Genomic DNA, 16,621 nt, shown 5'->3' with positions numbered 1-16,621 from the left:
CTCCTTCTTTTCTTTTCTTTTCTGGAAGCCAGATTTCCCTTTCTTGGGAAAAGACATGACCGACTCTCCTGCCTCCAGCTCTGGCTGTCGGCATCTGCGATGTCTCATTAGCACATGCAGCCGGGCAGCCCCTGGCCGCTGGTGTGGACTAAACCACTTTGCACATTTTTAAGGGGTGATAGATGCCTCAGAGATTATTCAGTTATTATCTTTAAGGTGAAATTCTGTTTCTTAACCTCTTTATCCAGGTAAAGGGAAGTTTATTAAGACATTAAGTAAGTTGGGGGGAAAAAACAACAACAATAAAACATTTTTATTCAAAGCTGTCTCAGGGCCCCTCCCTGCAGTGGGCCCTGGGTAAACGGTACCCTTTCCCCCCCCAGTCCGACGCCCCTGCCTCCTGGACTGGTCTAACCAACACCCAGCAGGAGGGATTGATGGTTTCAAAGTGACACCAGTTAGACTGCAGCCAGAAAACATCCCTGACTTCCCATGTTTGTCCAGAATTGTCCTCAACAAGACAAGAGGCAACATCAGATCTGGAATCACACTCCGGATTTCACTCAGATCTAGTTTTCAATCCAACCTGACGACTTCCCTAAATGTGGGTGTGACCAAACCCACCAGCAGGACCAACCAGCGCTCCCACTAATAATTTTTCTAAACATGTTTCTGATGTTTGAGTCTTCAGAAAAAGAAATAATCCACTGAAAAAACAATCCCCCGAATGATGCTGATCCTGAATGATCTTCTCCCTGGATGAAAACATGAATCATTCGCCATCTCATCAAATCCACACCTCTGTTAACTTCCCTTCTTGCTGTGGATTGGAAGAGAAACATTTCAGAGTCAAATAAGCTCCTGCTCAGATCCTGGCTTCTATAGTTCTTCTCTTCACCAGTCCTTGTTAAATCAGTGATGTCATCACGCATCAGCAGAAGCAATCCATTTTTAGATGGAAGTCATCTGGATTTGAGTCTTTAGGCAGAGATGTCTTTATTAGTCCCATCTTTTACTTTTGAAGGTTTTCAATCATCATTTAAGATTTACTTCCGGATCTGATTTATAAAAGCCGATCTTGTCCTTAAATATAAGGAACACTAAATGTATATTAGTGTGGGAAAATGTTTGAGTCTTAAACATGAGCCCCCCCCCCCTTTGTCTTCATTCCTGCTAAAGGGGCCATAGAATGTAAAGTCACATCTTTGCTATTGCTAAATGAAGGCAGCTTGGGTGGACAAATGTAGCATACCAAAAGTCAGACACGTGTCCGAGCTGCTGTTTCTGTAACCCAGTCATCTTGAAAAGGCGAGAGGGGAATAGTTGATTCTGAGAAAAACTGGATGCAACACGTCATAAAACAAGCCACACCTGCCTACATCAGCAATACAGAAACACTGGTCTTGGTAACGTTAACTGCAGAACCACTTGACTGAGCCGCTGCTAATGCTAGCCTGAGCTGCTAACAGCCTTGTTGGACCAACAACCTCAAAACACTTGGAACAGGAGGAAAACAACAGCAAAGTACAAGTTAAGTTGTTTTATTTTGTATTGCATTTTGAGTATTTTAATACGTTTTGGAACAGAACGAAATTTGATGTTGGAAAAATTGTCTCATAGAAAAACAGCAAGTCCACAGTTGTAAAACATGCCTTTTTAGGCAGTTTCTTTACTTTGTCAGCCAGCATCCTAAAGCTTGTGTTTATGTTTCAAACTAGGCTACTTCATTCTTTAGGCATCAAGGAATAAATATTGTTAAAAATGCATTTCTTCTGCACTGCAAGAATTCTCATGTTTCGAGTCGGATTACAATCAAATTTCATGAATAAAATATCAAGAGTGAATTTTCACGAGACGTGAAAGAAAACGGTCTGAATCTTGCACTACTGATCAAACATGGAAAATAATTACCTGTGTTGAGTTTTCATGTGACTAGTCAAGCTACCTCTTTGAGAGAAACATTTACCACACTTTTACATGGATATTGTTTCTTACCTGAGTGGGTTCTCAAGTGTTTAATCAAGTGATCACTCCTAGAAAAACATTTGTCACAAATTTCACATCTGAATGGTTTATCGCGCAAGTGAGTTCTCAAATGTTTAGTCAAGTCACTTTTCTGAGAAAAACCTTTACCACAAGTTTTACATGGATATGGTTTCTCACCTGTGTGAGCTCTCTTATGTACAATCAAGTAATCACTCCTAGAGAAAAATTTACCACAAAATTCACATTTAAATGGTTTATCATCTGTGTGAGTTCTCATGTGTCTAGTCAAAGCCTTACCCCGAGAGAAGCATTTACCACACCATTCACATGGGTGTGGTTTCTCACCTGTGTGAGCTCTCATGTGTGTTGTCAAGTGACTACCTTCAGTAAAACATTTGTCACAAATTTCACATCTGAATGGCTTATCACGCAAGTGAGTTCTCAAATGTTTAGTCAAGTCCCTTTTCTGAGAGAAACATCTACCACAAGTTTTACATGGATATGGTTTCTCACCTGTGTGAGCTCTCTTATGTACAATCAAGTAATCACTCCTAGAGAAACATTTACCACAGGTTTTACATCTAAATAATTTCTCACCTGTGTGGGTTCTCAAGTGTTTAAACAAGTGATCCTTTCTAGAGAAACATTTACCACAAAAATCACATTTGAATGGTTTCTCGCCTGTGTGAGTTCTCATGTGTCTAGTCAAGCCATTAATCTGAGAGAAGCGTTTACCACATAATTTACATGGGTGTGGTTTTGCACATATGTGCGTTTTCATGTGAGGAGTTAAAAAACACTTGTGACTGAAAGATTTCCCACAGACATTACATGAAAATGGTTTCTCATCTATGTCAGCCTTGTATTTTTTTAGTTTCTGACTGTCTACCCTGTCTCTGTGATCTTTGGTTTGTTGACGTCTTTTATTTTCTGTCAGATCTTCATTGCGATTTGGTTCTGAGTTTTCATTCTTGCATCCATTCTGATCTTGGTTCTCAGCTTCAGTAAAACTCAGCAAGTGTTGGTTCTTGTGTAGTTCTGGTTCACGTCTGTCAGTTTCTTCAGGAACGGTCACTGTGAAGGTAACATTTTTCTGCTTCCGAATAAACCGGTGATGGATACAGAGTTCCTGCTGTTCCTCTTTGATCACTAGAGGTTCTGGTTCCTTTTGGTTCAAACTGGAGGTGGTCTCCTGGTTAGAGAGCTGCTGGTCAGTCAGAATGTCCTCCTTTACAAAGACATGATGCAGTGGACATTCTGAACAGGATAAAAGACAAAAGGAAAGATTGATTAATTTAACAATTAGAGACATCAATGGACAAAACATTTGAATCATGATTAATCGTTTGAGTTTCATTGTTACGATTAACAGCAAATTCATTACAACTTAAAAATATACTGTAGCATGACATTATTTATATGAACCAGGAGCTCCAGACAGGAGAAGACAATTACACCTCCTTTATGCAAATATAAAACCCTGTGGTGATTATTTGGATCAAAGATGTGAGAGAAAATTACACCAGAAAACAAGACAAAATTTAATTGGATATTTGTATTTTGGCAACACATTTTTCCTCCCTACTTGTCATTAATGGAAACTTGGTCAGACTCCCTATGCGTCACATACCAACACTTTGGGTACCTCCTCCTCAGTGATGAATACACAGGGCACTCTCATTCAGTGTAATAGAGCTCCCAAAACTTTGATGTTTGATGACATGAAAGCATTAAGGAAGGGAGTGGGATCCTTCCAGAAAGGGGAGGATCAACTTTGCCTGGGTGTCTGATGTTTAATGAAGTCTGGGAGTTGATGAAATGCGTGAGTGGGAGTAGATTTTCTGATTGGGGTGGGACTGAGTTGGTGACCTCAGGCTCAGTGGGGTTCTGTGATGCTTTTGCTGTGGGCCCTGGCCAGATGGGCTGGGGTCTCCCTACCCTGGGTGGGTTTTGGAAACAGGGGTGGCCTTCAAGAGGTACTGTAGTCAACTGAAATGGGTTTTCAACATGCTTGAAGGACAACTTTTTGAAGCTCATCAAGAGAATGTCAAGAGTGTGCAAAGTAATCAGAGCATAGGGTGGCTTTTCTGAATAAAATAGCATATAAAACATGGGATTGTCAAACAAACACAGTAGATGAAACTGCCACTGTGTGTGTGTAGGCTTCAAAGGTGTAACTGTCCACCCTCGCCAAGTAGCCTACATCAAGTGTAGAGTTCCAGAGAGTCTTAACCATACAGAGTCACTTGTTTTGTTTGAGCCTGTGCTAACCAGTACTCACTTAGAACCACTCAGTGTTGGAGAGGGGCTGTTACAGATATAAAAGACTGACAGCCCATACGTCAAGATACTGGTGTCAAACGTCTCGGACCAAAATGTTACTATCCAGCTCAACGGTACTAGGTTCCATTGAACCCATCACCCAAATAGTTGAGACTGACAATCCCAAAAACATCTAAAACACCACAACATTTCTTGACTGTCCCACACCAAGACCAAGGATTGCAACATGCAGCTTGTTGGCACCCCTTGTGGACATCCCCAGCTTATAAATGACCCTCAATCTGAAAGACGAAGTGCCTGTCCAGCACACCTACACAGCCATCCAACAGCCACTAAACAAGGAATTCAAAGAATATATTCAGGACCTACTCACCAAAGGCAAAATTGTCAACTCAAAGTCACACTTTGCTGCACCTGTTGCATGTGTGAGGAAACAGGATGGCACACTAAGATTTGTGTTGACTCTAGACTATTAAACAAAAAAAAAATCGTACCTGACAGACATCTACTCCCAAGTATCCAAGATCTCCTGGATATGTTGGGTGGGCACCAGTGTTTTCATTAACGAAAACGATGACAAATTAATTTTGTGGATGCCAATTTTTTCATAACGAAAACGAAACACTGATGAGCTAAAAATAGCTCTTTGGTGACTAACTCATGACGAAACGAATGGGAGTTTACGTTAAAGAGCAGAGACTAAAAACATGAGACGAAAAACATGCTCAAAATGCTCATTTCTGCCTGTCTCACTAAAGTTTAAAGTAATGGCACTGCCTGTGTCTCAGCTGAAGCGTATTGTTGGGGTCCTGCCCTCATGAGAAAATTACTACGCAGTATTTTCTCCAAAGGACTGTGCCATCTATGCCCTGAAGTGTAGACAATAAAGCATGTTAATATCAGCCCCAGCAGGGACTCCATGTCCCATGATCCTCTGCAGCCGGCTGCAGCTTGATGACGTCATCAAGCAACGCCAAGTCTGACTGGCCCCTGGTTGATACCGGCCCCTACAGAGACCGCCCGCTGGACGAGTCTATAAAGCCGAGGCGCAGAGCGGAACTCTTCCTCTCCCCTGTCCAGTTCACCTGGTGTAAGGAGACCCCCGCCTCTGCTCCTACCGCTCCGGACGGCGTGTGTGTGAGGCCTAGCTGCTGGGATCAATGGACCAATGCCATCTGATCTGCTCAGCCCCAGACACAGAGGGACGCCTTGTGTCAGTTCAATCAAGATTTCTTTTTTTTTTCCTCTCCCGCTTCTCTAATAGTCCAAAACAAGCGGTCGACCACGTGACTGCTTTAAAATAATAGATGGTCTCTCTCTTCCGTACTAAAAACGCCAACGGACAATCTCGAAGTAAGCTCTGTTTCTCTTGTAGTTTTAATATCTTAAGTTTGTTTTACGCTGTGGCCACGCCAGACAGACTGTTTAGATATTTAATTTGCCTTTATAATTGATCTGTTGTTTTTTCCTCTTGAGCTTTGTGAAGCGATTTGAAGTGTTTTGATCAAGTTTACTGTGAACGTTGCTCACACCGCCAAATACGCGTCTGATCAGGGGCCCACGCCCACTGATTATACGTGTCTGGGAAGCCAGGCTAAATTCCACACACACACACCTAGTTTCGATCCTTTGTTCAACCAAACAAAGGATCCGCCATTTTGTTTTTCAAAACTCCCTCCAGTCTGGTAATCAGCCTATCTCTGTCTGATTACATCATCAAGCAACCCCAACATTGCTTGATTACATCACCATCTCACCCCACCGGTCTGATTAGATTGTTACTTCACATTATCATTCCATTGTTTCCTTGCATGTTGTTTGTTTGATAAAATCAGTTGCTTGACATGTTGATTGGCTAGCGCCTTGGAGGAGCTGAGGTGGTTATATTAGTTAATAAATGTTATTGCCAATTAAGTTTTGTCTCAAGTGAATTGTCTGTGTTGGATAGAATATGACCACTGCTCGTTAAAAGAATTTTACAAACTTTAGACAGATTGATAGAGGTTTGGATTCATTTTTTCCCCTGTTAAAAGGGGTAGTGCCCTGAGGCATACCTATAGGATATCCACGGATATCCTAATTAAGTAATAAATCGGTAAATATTTCCATATTTACGAATTTTATTGATGAATCCAAAGGGTAAGTAAAACTTACAAACTATTTGTTGGCTAAAAACCACAACAGTATTCTGCTCAACAGACCATTCTCAGCAAGTAGTGAAGCTAGCTCCCCACCCACATAAGAAAGCACTAACCACTATTTGTGTGGATTTCTGATGTGGGTTGGAAGCTAACTTCACTTAGCTTGGCGTAGCATTTCCCTGATGTTGGAACGCATAGCGCTCAGCCGATCATTGACACTACTATGAGCGACAACGTTGCTACTTATAAATATATCCATAATATTAACACATTTCTTTTCCGTGTGCTTCCTGAAAAGCCATGATTTTGGGCAAATAAATTAAAGAAATTAAATTAAAGTCAGTGTGTCAGGATTATTTTCTCTGCTCTCTGGTTCCTAATAACGGGTCACATTCCTGCTTTTTTACCCAACAGCATAACAGTTTAAGCCTATCTAAATACTTACGAGCATCTCTGCTGATGCTCAAGAGCAGAACTGGGTTATTTGTATGCTTGGAACCCGTTGATAACTGCTTGCAGTTCTAGTTTGTATTAATTCTGTAGGCTCTTGAAAACTCACAACACTGCAGTCTGTAGAAAAACATTTCTGCATTTAAGTAGGTGGATGTTTGCCACAATATACATTTAAAATGGAGGTCTGATAACTCAAATAATGCACAGATCTGCATCAATAAATTATATACACTATTGTGATCGTCAATGAAATTTAAAAATTAAACCAGTCTGGGGATTATTGTTTTACAAAATCTGGGGCAGCTGAGATTGTGTCTGATAGTCATAAAATAAATTATGTTGGTATGAAACTCACTCCAGTAGCTCAGAATACATGTCTGACCTATAAATTCATTTGTTTGAGAATAATACTCTGTTTAATGTTTTGTAAAATTCAAAACAAAAATCTATGTCGACTAAAACCTTTTTGAATTTTACTCTACTAAAACGGACTAAAGACTTTAAGTATTTAGTTGACTAAAACTGACTAAGACTAAAATGCATTTTTGTCATCAAGACTAAAACTAAGATGCCCGCCAAAAACAACACTGATGGACACAGCTGTTTCAGTATCCTTGACCAAGGCAAGGCATACAGTAAGGGATACATGGCTGAGGGTTCCCACCACATGACGGCCTTCATTTCACTTTGGGAACTGCACGAGTGAGTGAGTATCCCCTTCGGCCTGAGCAATGCACCTGCGACCGTCCAACGCAGAATTGAAGAGATGCCTTACAAGACTCCCATCCACTGGACGAGTGAGCATGACCACACCTTAACACGTCTCACTGACATTCTTTCCAACCCGACTGTACTAGCCTACCCTGATTTTGAACTGCCAATTGTCCTACAAACAGATGCATGTGAGAAAAGGCTAGGGGCTGTGTTATACCAGCAACAGGATGGGAAACTGAACGTTATAGCTTATGGCTGAAGAACTCTAAACCCCGTAGAAAAAAATCTATTGTTTGCATTCTGGCTGTGGGCCATTTATGAAAAATTCAGGGATTATTTGTTCTATGGTCCGGATTTTACTGTTTACACTGACAATAATCCCCTGGCATATGTTAAGAGCACAGCAAAGCTCAACGCCACAGGTCAATGGTGGGTGGGAGAACTTGCGGATTTCAGATTTAACATAAGCCCCCTTCAGACAGACCATGAAAAACGGAAAAGGTCTTACGGACTCTGTCCGTAAGACCTTTGTGTCTGAATACAAACAATCGGATAACATTTTCCGGAATTTAACCAGACGAAGCCCCTAGTAACAGGTCCGGACATGTTACGGACAGGGTGGCTGCTTCAGACTGGTGAGGCAGAGTTCCGGACAAGGGGGAGGGGGAGGAGGAGGGGACTGGGGGACGCTGTGCGCTCCTAGATAGCCCGCTGCTGTAGCATGCGGCGAACCATGGCAGCCCGCCTCCTACGGTACCGCCTAGACGCGCGACGGAGCGCTTCACACCGCTTCAGTGATTCCTTTAACCATTGAGCTTCATCATCCAGGTCTCTTATGCATCTTCGTGTGCGCAGAATTATGCTTAAGCGCCTCGTGAATTTTATCTTGAGAGGTGCTATAGAAATGATATTTTCTTCTTTTTCTTAACATAAGTCGGACCTGAGGCATCCAAGAAAAGGGAGGTAGCTTATCTAGCTTCCTTAAACCTATCTCCAGACAATGAAATGGACGAGTTAACTCTACCTAGCATCAGACATGCAGTTGGTAAGAGCACAGAGACAAGATGCGACAATAAGCACACTTCTCAGGCTAAGAGAGACAGACTGCACTAACTACTGCAGATAGGCAAGGAGCAAGTGATTTAGTAAAACAACCAGGCATTTTTAAACCCTTGACTTTTATGAATTATTTTTATTACGTGTTCTTTTTATTGACCGTGATTTTCTGCTTCGTTGTGTACTTTTATTATTGACTGTGTTTTTGTTTTCATGTTGTTTTTTACTTTTTATCTGTATAGCCCTTTGTTAGGCTGCCATGCTGTTTTTAAATGTGCCTTATAAATAAAGTTGGTATGGTATGGTATGGTGAGTGGGGAAGTCTGAAAGTGAAGAGGAACTTGCTACAGTAGTGGCCAAAAGTTTTGAAAATGACACAAATACGGGAAATTAGAAAAGTTGCTGCTTGCTTTCATAACAGCTATTTGCATATACTCCAGAATGCTATGATGAGTGATCAGATTAATTGCATAGTCCTTTGCAGTGAAAATTAACTTCATCCCCCCCAAAAAACTTTCCACTGCATTTTATTGCTGTCATTAAAGGACCTATTGAGATCAATTCAGTAATCGTCTTGTTAACTCAGGTGAGAACGTTGACAAGCACAAGGCTGGAGATCATTATGTCAGGCTGATTGGGTTAGCATTGGCAGACTTGACATGTTAAAAGGAGGGTGACGCTTGAAATCATTGTTCTTCCATTGTTAACCATGGTGACACGCAAAGAAATGCGTGCAGCCATCATCGCATTGCATAAAAACGGCTTCACAGGCAAGGATATTGTGGCTACTAAGACTGCACCTTAAGCTGGGCGGACACTTTTTCACTCGTAGCACTCAGCTTCAGCTCAAACTGTATGACTTCCTCGCAGGGCATATCTCACGAGTCATGTGTTCACACTGTACGACCCAGTTCTCGGATGCGACCTGACTGCTCACACTGTACGTCTGGTAGCAACACGCCGGACCTAAAAATATGCTAAAAATATCAGTTTTTACACAACACGTCAGACTTTTTTGTCTTGCCTGCTGTCCTTCGGGAGTGCTGCAGGGGGACACACAGGGATTTATGGGGGATGGATGAGGAAAACGAAATAAAGAAAGTAAATCTGTGTTTTGTGATCAGTTTACTTTGACATGAACACGACAAACACGCTTTCTTGACAATCTTTGTGAGTAAAAAAAACGTGTAGAAATAAAAACGAACAACATGTGTTATTAGGGAAATAGCGGGCGAGCGGTGTTGATACATGATTGCGCATGCGCCATGAGCGGTTATGATACTTTTTGAGTCGCAGCTGCTCGCAGCGCCGCTTCAACAGTGCGATACCCTCACGAGGGACGAGCAAAATATCAAACACGCCAGAAGTCCGTGCAAGCTCACGGCTGCTGATCGGTAGCTGGTCACGTGGTGTTAATCGCCTCTCGTAACCCCCTGTATACTACACTACGCTCAGCACAAAACTCGCCCCGATCTTGTGGATTCTCGCACGAGTGGAAAATCGGCTCAAAAAAGTGAAAAAGTCGCACAGTGTCCGCCCGGCTTTAATCAACAATTTATAGGATCATCAAGAACTTCAAAGAAAAAGGTTCAATTCCTGTTAAGAAAGCCTCAGGGCATCCAAGAAAGTCCAGCAAGCGCCAGGATCGTCTAACGAGGATTCAGCTGCGGGATCAGAGTGCCACCAGTGCACAGCTTGCTCAGGAATGGCAGCAGGCAGGTGTGAGCGCATCCGCACGCACAGCCTCCTTAAGAGGCGGGAGGACACAAAAAAAATCTACTAATTCCAACAAACTCCAAGAAGTGATTATGAAAGAATGGGTTGCCATCAGTCAGGATTTGGTCCAGAAGCTGTTTAAGAGCATGCCCAGTCGAATTGCAGAGGTCCTGAAAAAGAAGGGCCAACAATGCAAATACTGACTCTTTGCAAAAATGTCATGTTGATAAAAGCCCCTTTGGTACGTTCTTGCTGTGTTTGTCTTCAAATTCCATTTTTGGTTCTTTTTTTAAACACAGAGAAGGTTTTTCTTTACCTTGCTGACGTTTCGTTTGCGGCTGCAAACATCCTCCAAGCTGACGCTGATGGTGGCATCACTTCCTACTCCCTTTATCCGCGGGCAGCAGAGGACGTTGTCGCCCTCTGCTGTCCTCTGCTGCCCGCTCACAACTCAACGGATCGCACATGGGACTGCATCATCGGAGAGGGGAGAGCGGGCGGCAGCAGAGGGCGACAACGTCCTCTGCTGCCCGCGGATAAACGGAGTAGGAAGTGATGCCACCATCAGCGTCAGCTTGAAGGATGTTTGCAACCGCAAACGAAACGTCAGCAAGGTAAAGAAAAACCTTCTCTGTGTTTAAAAAAAGAACCAAAAATGGAAGTTGATAAAACCCGTTGAAACATATGAAGTGCTTGTAATAATATGTCAGTACTTCACAGAAACAACTGAAACAAAGATCTGAAAGCAGTTTAGCAGCAAACTTTGTGAAAATTGTGTCATTCTCAAACTTCTGGCCACGACTGTATGTAGCAGGGGTGTCAAACTCAAATTCACACTGGGCCAAACTGAAAAACTGGGATGAAATCGCCGATGCTCACCTGTTCAAGCCAGATACCTGCATCTCTGGGGTTGGGCTCTGAGCTGATCAGGGGTTCATCAATGAGACTCCTGTGTTGTTCTGTTCATCTTCATCACAGACAACAGTTGCTCATATAGGTTGGTGCAGCTTAACCACTCTGTTGGGTCAGTGTGTCGGGGAGGAAAGAAAAAAGCTGCTGCAGCAGCCAGAGTCATACTGACTTCAGCATGTCACTGGAGTTATATCAGCTCTGTCTGAAAGTTGGAGAACTTACTCTGTCAGCCTTGAACAGATCATTGAGTGGTTAAAATCTCTGTTTCTTGGCTCAAAAGTCAGCAAATTGCTGAGTAAACTCGGCCCCGAGTGTTTTCAGTTTGTCCGAGACAGAGGAGGTAACGCTGCAGACACAGGCAGATACTGGCAGCAGAGACCTGGAAACACAAAGGAGGGGCAATTTGACTGACAAGCTAACGCCACAAAGCACTATGGGATTCATAGTCTTTATGGCTGAATGGGCCGGCAGGCCAGTTTTAACATATATTTGATATTTGATCTCGCGGGCCAAATTTGGTCCGAGGGCCTGAGTTTGACACCTGTACCTTATAGGGTAGCTGGGGGTAGACACCAGCTAGTGTTTTGAATACAAGGTCCCTGGTACTAAGACATCTTCATGATGACATGGGGCATCTTGGTAGTGAGCACATTATCAGCCTGGCCCGAGACCACTTCTACTGGCCTTTTAAGAAGAGGAAGAGATCGATCGTCAGCGCAGACTGCTGGAGATCAGCTGGAAACCACAGATCAACTTACACAGAATAGGTTTGAAACAGCAGCGGGACTCATGTGGTTTTACTGGGGACACAATCTCAGGACAGTCTGCTTGGGTCCGTTTGCTGTTCTGAAGCTTTTTGATACAACTGAGCTGAAATAAGTCGGTAAACTTTGTTCCACTTTAGAGAAATAAATAACATTTCAGGGGTTTTAGGAAGTTTTCATTTTCAGGAACGCCACTAAATCAGTTTAAAAGAGACAAACTTTAAAGACTTAGTGAACGTTTCCAGCTGAGGGTTTCCCCCAGAAAACGAGTAAAAACCTGGCGGACCGGACCGTTGTCGGGGGGGTGGGGGGGGTGGGGGGGGGGGGGGGGGGGGGTTGGTGTATGACTTCCGAGTTCCGTTGCTCGTCCGTGACCTCGGGGGTGGGGGGAGATAGTGAGTGCACGTGCACATGATCCACTGCTGTTTCTCACCAGTATCAGCTGATGGAGGGCCCTACTTATGTTTCACTGCCGTGCACGTCAGCGAACACGGTAGGGTCGGGGAGGGGGGCGGGGCATGAAGCTAGCCTGGCGGGCGACCAAGCAAAGCCTGGCAGGCCGCCAGGCTTATAAAGCGCTGGGGAAAACCCTGGAACTGATGTTCTACAATCAGAGACTTGTTTAGAAGTTTCTGTTAGTCTGATCTGTTTGTGGACGTTGCCAAGTAAAGCTGTCAGCAACTTCAAAGTGGAAATGATTCCACCTCTCAGTCCTGTTTTCATCAGAGACGGATGCATCTGAGGAACATCTGGATGTTTATGTCTCTATAAACTCACCTGTAGTATCCGTGTGCCCATCCCAGAAGTCAGTAAGAGTCTAAATCAATGAATCTGACAGACACTGGGCCCAGTTCTGCTGTGGGTCAGTCAGACAGACACACACACACACACACACACACACACACACACACACACACACACACACACACACACACACACACACACCTGCTGTTTGTAACATGCATAGGAGTAATTTGGGTGACTTGTTTTATCAGGACCAGATGTAATTCAGATCAGAAGCTAGGATCAACCCACAGGAGTAAGTGACACAGAGACAGAATGGAATAGACTGTTAGGTTGGTACCAATATATCTCCGCGGTCTTTCCTATACGTCCGACAACCGGTAGTTGGCTCCTGCAGCAACTCCTTTCCCTGTGTCTCCTTGCGCTTACCGATAACGTCTGGCTGTAAGTTATTTAACTTCCTGATTGACCTAGATTTGGCCATGTGATTGGCAACGTTGAAGACGTTTCGGCCACTTTATTAGAAACAGACGGAAAAGACAGAAAAACCCCAGACCCCTCACCTGGCAACTGGGTTACATGTTCCCATCTCTGACTGTAGAACTGTGTGTGGTTATTTGTCAGGTTAAGAGTTCATTATGTTCTAAAACATCTTCAGATGCATCAGATGATTAAAGTCATTTCCACCGGACGACCACACTGTCTCTGCACGAATATCAAACTGTCTCTCTGACATATCAAAATGGATGAAATCCCACCATCTCCAACTCATCCTCTCTAAAACTGAACTACTTGTCATCCCAGCATAACCATCCACACAGCACAATATCTCAATCCAAAATTACTTCCTATCTCTGGCTCCTTCAAAGGCAGTTCGAAATCTGGGTGTTGTGATTGATGAACACCTGACCTTTAAAGACCATGTTGCCTCTGTTGCTCCTTCATGCCGCTTTGCGCTGTATAACATACGAAAGATCAGACCATACCTAACACAACATGCCACCCAGCTCCTGGTGTAATCTACTGTCATCTCCCGCCTCGATTACTGCAATGCCCTTCTAACTGGTCTCCCAGGCTGTACTGTGAGACCTCTTCAAATGGTCCAGAACGCAGCGGCGCGTCTGGTCTTCAATCAGCCTAAACGAGCACACGTCACCCCTCTGTTCATTGAGCTCCACTGGCTACCGCTAGCAGCACGCATCAAATTCAAATTGCTAACACTAGCATACAAAGTCCGAGATGGTACGGCTCCCATCTACCTGAATCCTCTTGCAAAGGCTTACGTCTCGGCCCAGCCGCTCTGGTCATCACAGGATCGTCGGCTAGCAGTGCCTACACCACGCTCAGGACAATCCAGACTTTTCTCATGCATCGTTCCACAAATGTGGAATGACCTACCAAGTACTACCAGAACTGCGGCTTCCTTTTCAATTTTCAAGAAACTCCTGAAGACCCTGCTCTTCAGAGAGCATCTTCTAAACTAGCACCCTCCCTGCACCTGTCCCCCTCTCTACTGTCCACTCCTTGTTCCCTCCTCTCCATGACTGATGTCAATGTTGTTGTTATTGTTGTTGTTAGCCTCAAGGGCAACATGCCGATTATCACTTGTAAGTCGCTTTGGACAAAAGTGTCTGCTAAATACATAAACATAAATATAAAGTGAAGTGTTCTTTCTTATTGTCATATGATTCAGCTTTTTGTTTGGTCTGTTTGTCTGTCCAAAACTCCCACTGCATGATGTCAGGAAAGATGAGGAGGTTCTGACTGACAATCCGCCAGACCCTCCTCCCCAGAATAGACTTTACCAAGGAGGCTCTAGCCTGGCCAGCTAGACTCATCCTCTCTCTCCCTCTCCCCGCATTTTGGAAAGAAAATCACACCGCGTGGAACAAGTTCAAAACTTGATTTAATTAACTTGTGTTGTCATGTGGGTCTCTACTGCCTCTGTAAACACTCCTAACATCAATAATAACTGTCCATTCATTTTCGGTCAGTGTTTGTAATTAGCAATGATGTATTTAAAATGAGTAATTTCTATTATTGTGATGTCACAGTAAGGAAAATGATCATAAAATTGCCCTCACCTGTGGACCCTGGAGAAGCAGCAGCTCTAATCTCAGCCTCAGGAAACAGTGACAAACGGAGCTGGTGTTTGTTTGGTTCTGGTTCATGGTAGACTCTTTCCTCATCAGCAGGAGTCACAAGGGAGGTAACCATCTCCTGCTTCAGTACAAATTGCTCTTCATCCTGACTGATGCAGAGCTCTTGTTCTAGAATCTGCAAAGGTTCTGGCTCATCGTGCTCCACTTTCATCTGTGGAGGTTCTGGTCCCTCCTGTAAAGGTTCTGGTTGTTCCTGGTTTAAACTGGAGGTCCTCTCCTGGTTCCAGAGCTGCTGATCAGTCAGAACCACCTCATCTGTCTTGACATCATGCAGTGGGAGTTCTGGACAGACCAAACAAAAAGCTGAATCATGTGACAATAAGAAAGAACACTTCACTTTAATCATCTGATGCATCTGAAGATGTTTTAGAACATTATGAACTCCTAACCTGACAAATAACCACACACAGTTCTACAGTCAGATGAGAACAGCAGGTGTGTGTGCGTGTGTGTGTCTGACTGACCCTCAGCGGGTGTGTGTATCTGACTAACCCACAGCAGAACTGGATCCAGTATCTATCAGATTCATTGGTTTAGATTCTTACTGACTTCTGGGATGGGCACACGGATACTACATGTGAGTTTATAGAGACATAAACATTCAGATGTTCCTCAGATGCATCAGTCTCTGATAAAAACGGGAATGAGATGTTTTCATGGAATCATCTCCACTTTGAAGTTGCTGACAGCTTTACTTGGTAACGTCCACAAACAGATCAGACTAACAGAAACTTCTAAACAAGTCTCTGATTGTAGAACATCAGCTGGAAACGTTCACTAAGTTTTTAGTTTGTCTCTTTTAAACTGATTTATTGGAGTTCCTGAAAATGAAAAACTTCCTAAAACCCCTGAAATGTTATTGATTTATTTATCTAAAGTGGAACACAGTTTACCGACTGATTTCAGCTCAGTTGTGTCAAAAAGCTTCAGAACTGCAAACGGATCCACGCAGACTGTCCTGAGATTGTGTCCTCAGTAAAACCACATGAGTCCCGCTGCTGTTTCATACCTATTCTGCGTAAGTTGATCTGTGGTTTCCAGCTGATCTCCAGCAGTCTGCGCTGACGATCGATCTCTTCCTCGTAGCGGACGATGGTTTGTTCAAACTCGGAGAATATTTCTGCAGCAGCAGCAGTTAGCCGCTCTCTTATAAACTCTCTCAGAGACTGAGCTGAAGACATTGTTGCTGCAGAGCCTCAGAGGTTCAAACAACAAGCTAACGCTGATAACGAGCAACAAGCTAACGTTGATAATAAACAATAAGCTAATGCTGCTAATAGCTTCCGGTTGGCGGTCTACAGTCTCTGTTGGTGAGCAGCGTAAAGGTGCTCTACCGCCACCTGCTGGACCAGAGTAGGAAAAGCATCAATAAGGAAGAGATATCAGCACCTTCCCAACACTTTATTTGCTTCTCAGAGCTGCTAAAAATAAAAGTAACAACATAAAAAGTTTCTATCACATTCTTTATAGAAAGTAGCATTTTTTAGTTTGTTTGAAGTTCATACAAATAAAACTGGTCCGATTTAGATTAAAAAACAGAAAGAAAAAAGTATTTTACTGGTTTTTCGTGGCTTTTGAAGAGACCGCCTAAAATAATGAAAATTTAACAGATGTGTGTTTTCAGTCCCATTCTGATCACACAGGTGCGTTTTAATCTGCTCCAGCAGGTAACGCTAGTGCACCTTTACGC

The 16,621-nt window shown here is 43.3% G+C and overlaps 1 protein-coding gene across 1 annotated transcript; it reads right to left on the bottom strand.

The window, feature by feature from the left end:
- Positions 1-1,525: 1,525 nt before the first annotated feature.
- LOC107374292 (zinc finger protein ZFP2) lies at positions 1,526-16,592 on the bottom strand. The gene is made up of 3 exons (XM_015942445.3): positions 15,941-16,592; positions 14,854-15,213; positions 1,526-3,243 (listed from the first exon to the last, which is right to left on the bottom strand). Exons 1-3 carry the CDS (start codon positions 16,110-16,112, stop codon positions 1,937-1,939), a joined length of 1,839 nt encoding a protein of 612 aa, XP_015797931.3. The 5' UTR covers positions 16,113-16,592; the 3' UTR covers positions 1,526-1,936.
- Between the last annotated feature and the right edge of the window lie 29 nt (positions 16,593-16,621).

This window comes from Nothobranchius furzeri, chromosome 2 (genome assembly GCF_043380555.1).
Source record: "Nothobranchius furzeri strain GRZ-AD chromosome 2, NfurGRZ-RIMD1, whole genome shotgun sequence".
In the NCBI taxonomy this organism is placed as follows: domain Eukaryota; kingdom Metazoa; phylum Chordata; class Actinopteri; order Cyprinodontiformes; family Nothobranchiidae; genus Nothobranchius; species Nothobranchius furzeri.
Note: the sequence above shows the minus strand (reverse complement) of the source record. Positions and strands in the feature narration are given on the sequence as shown.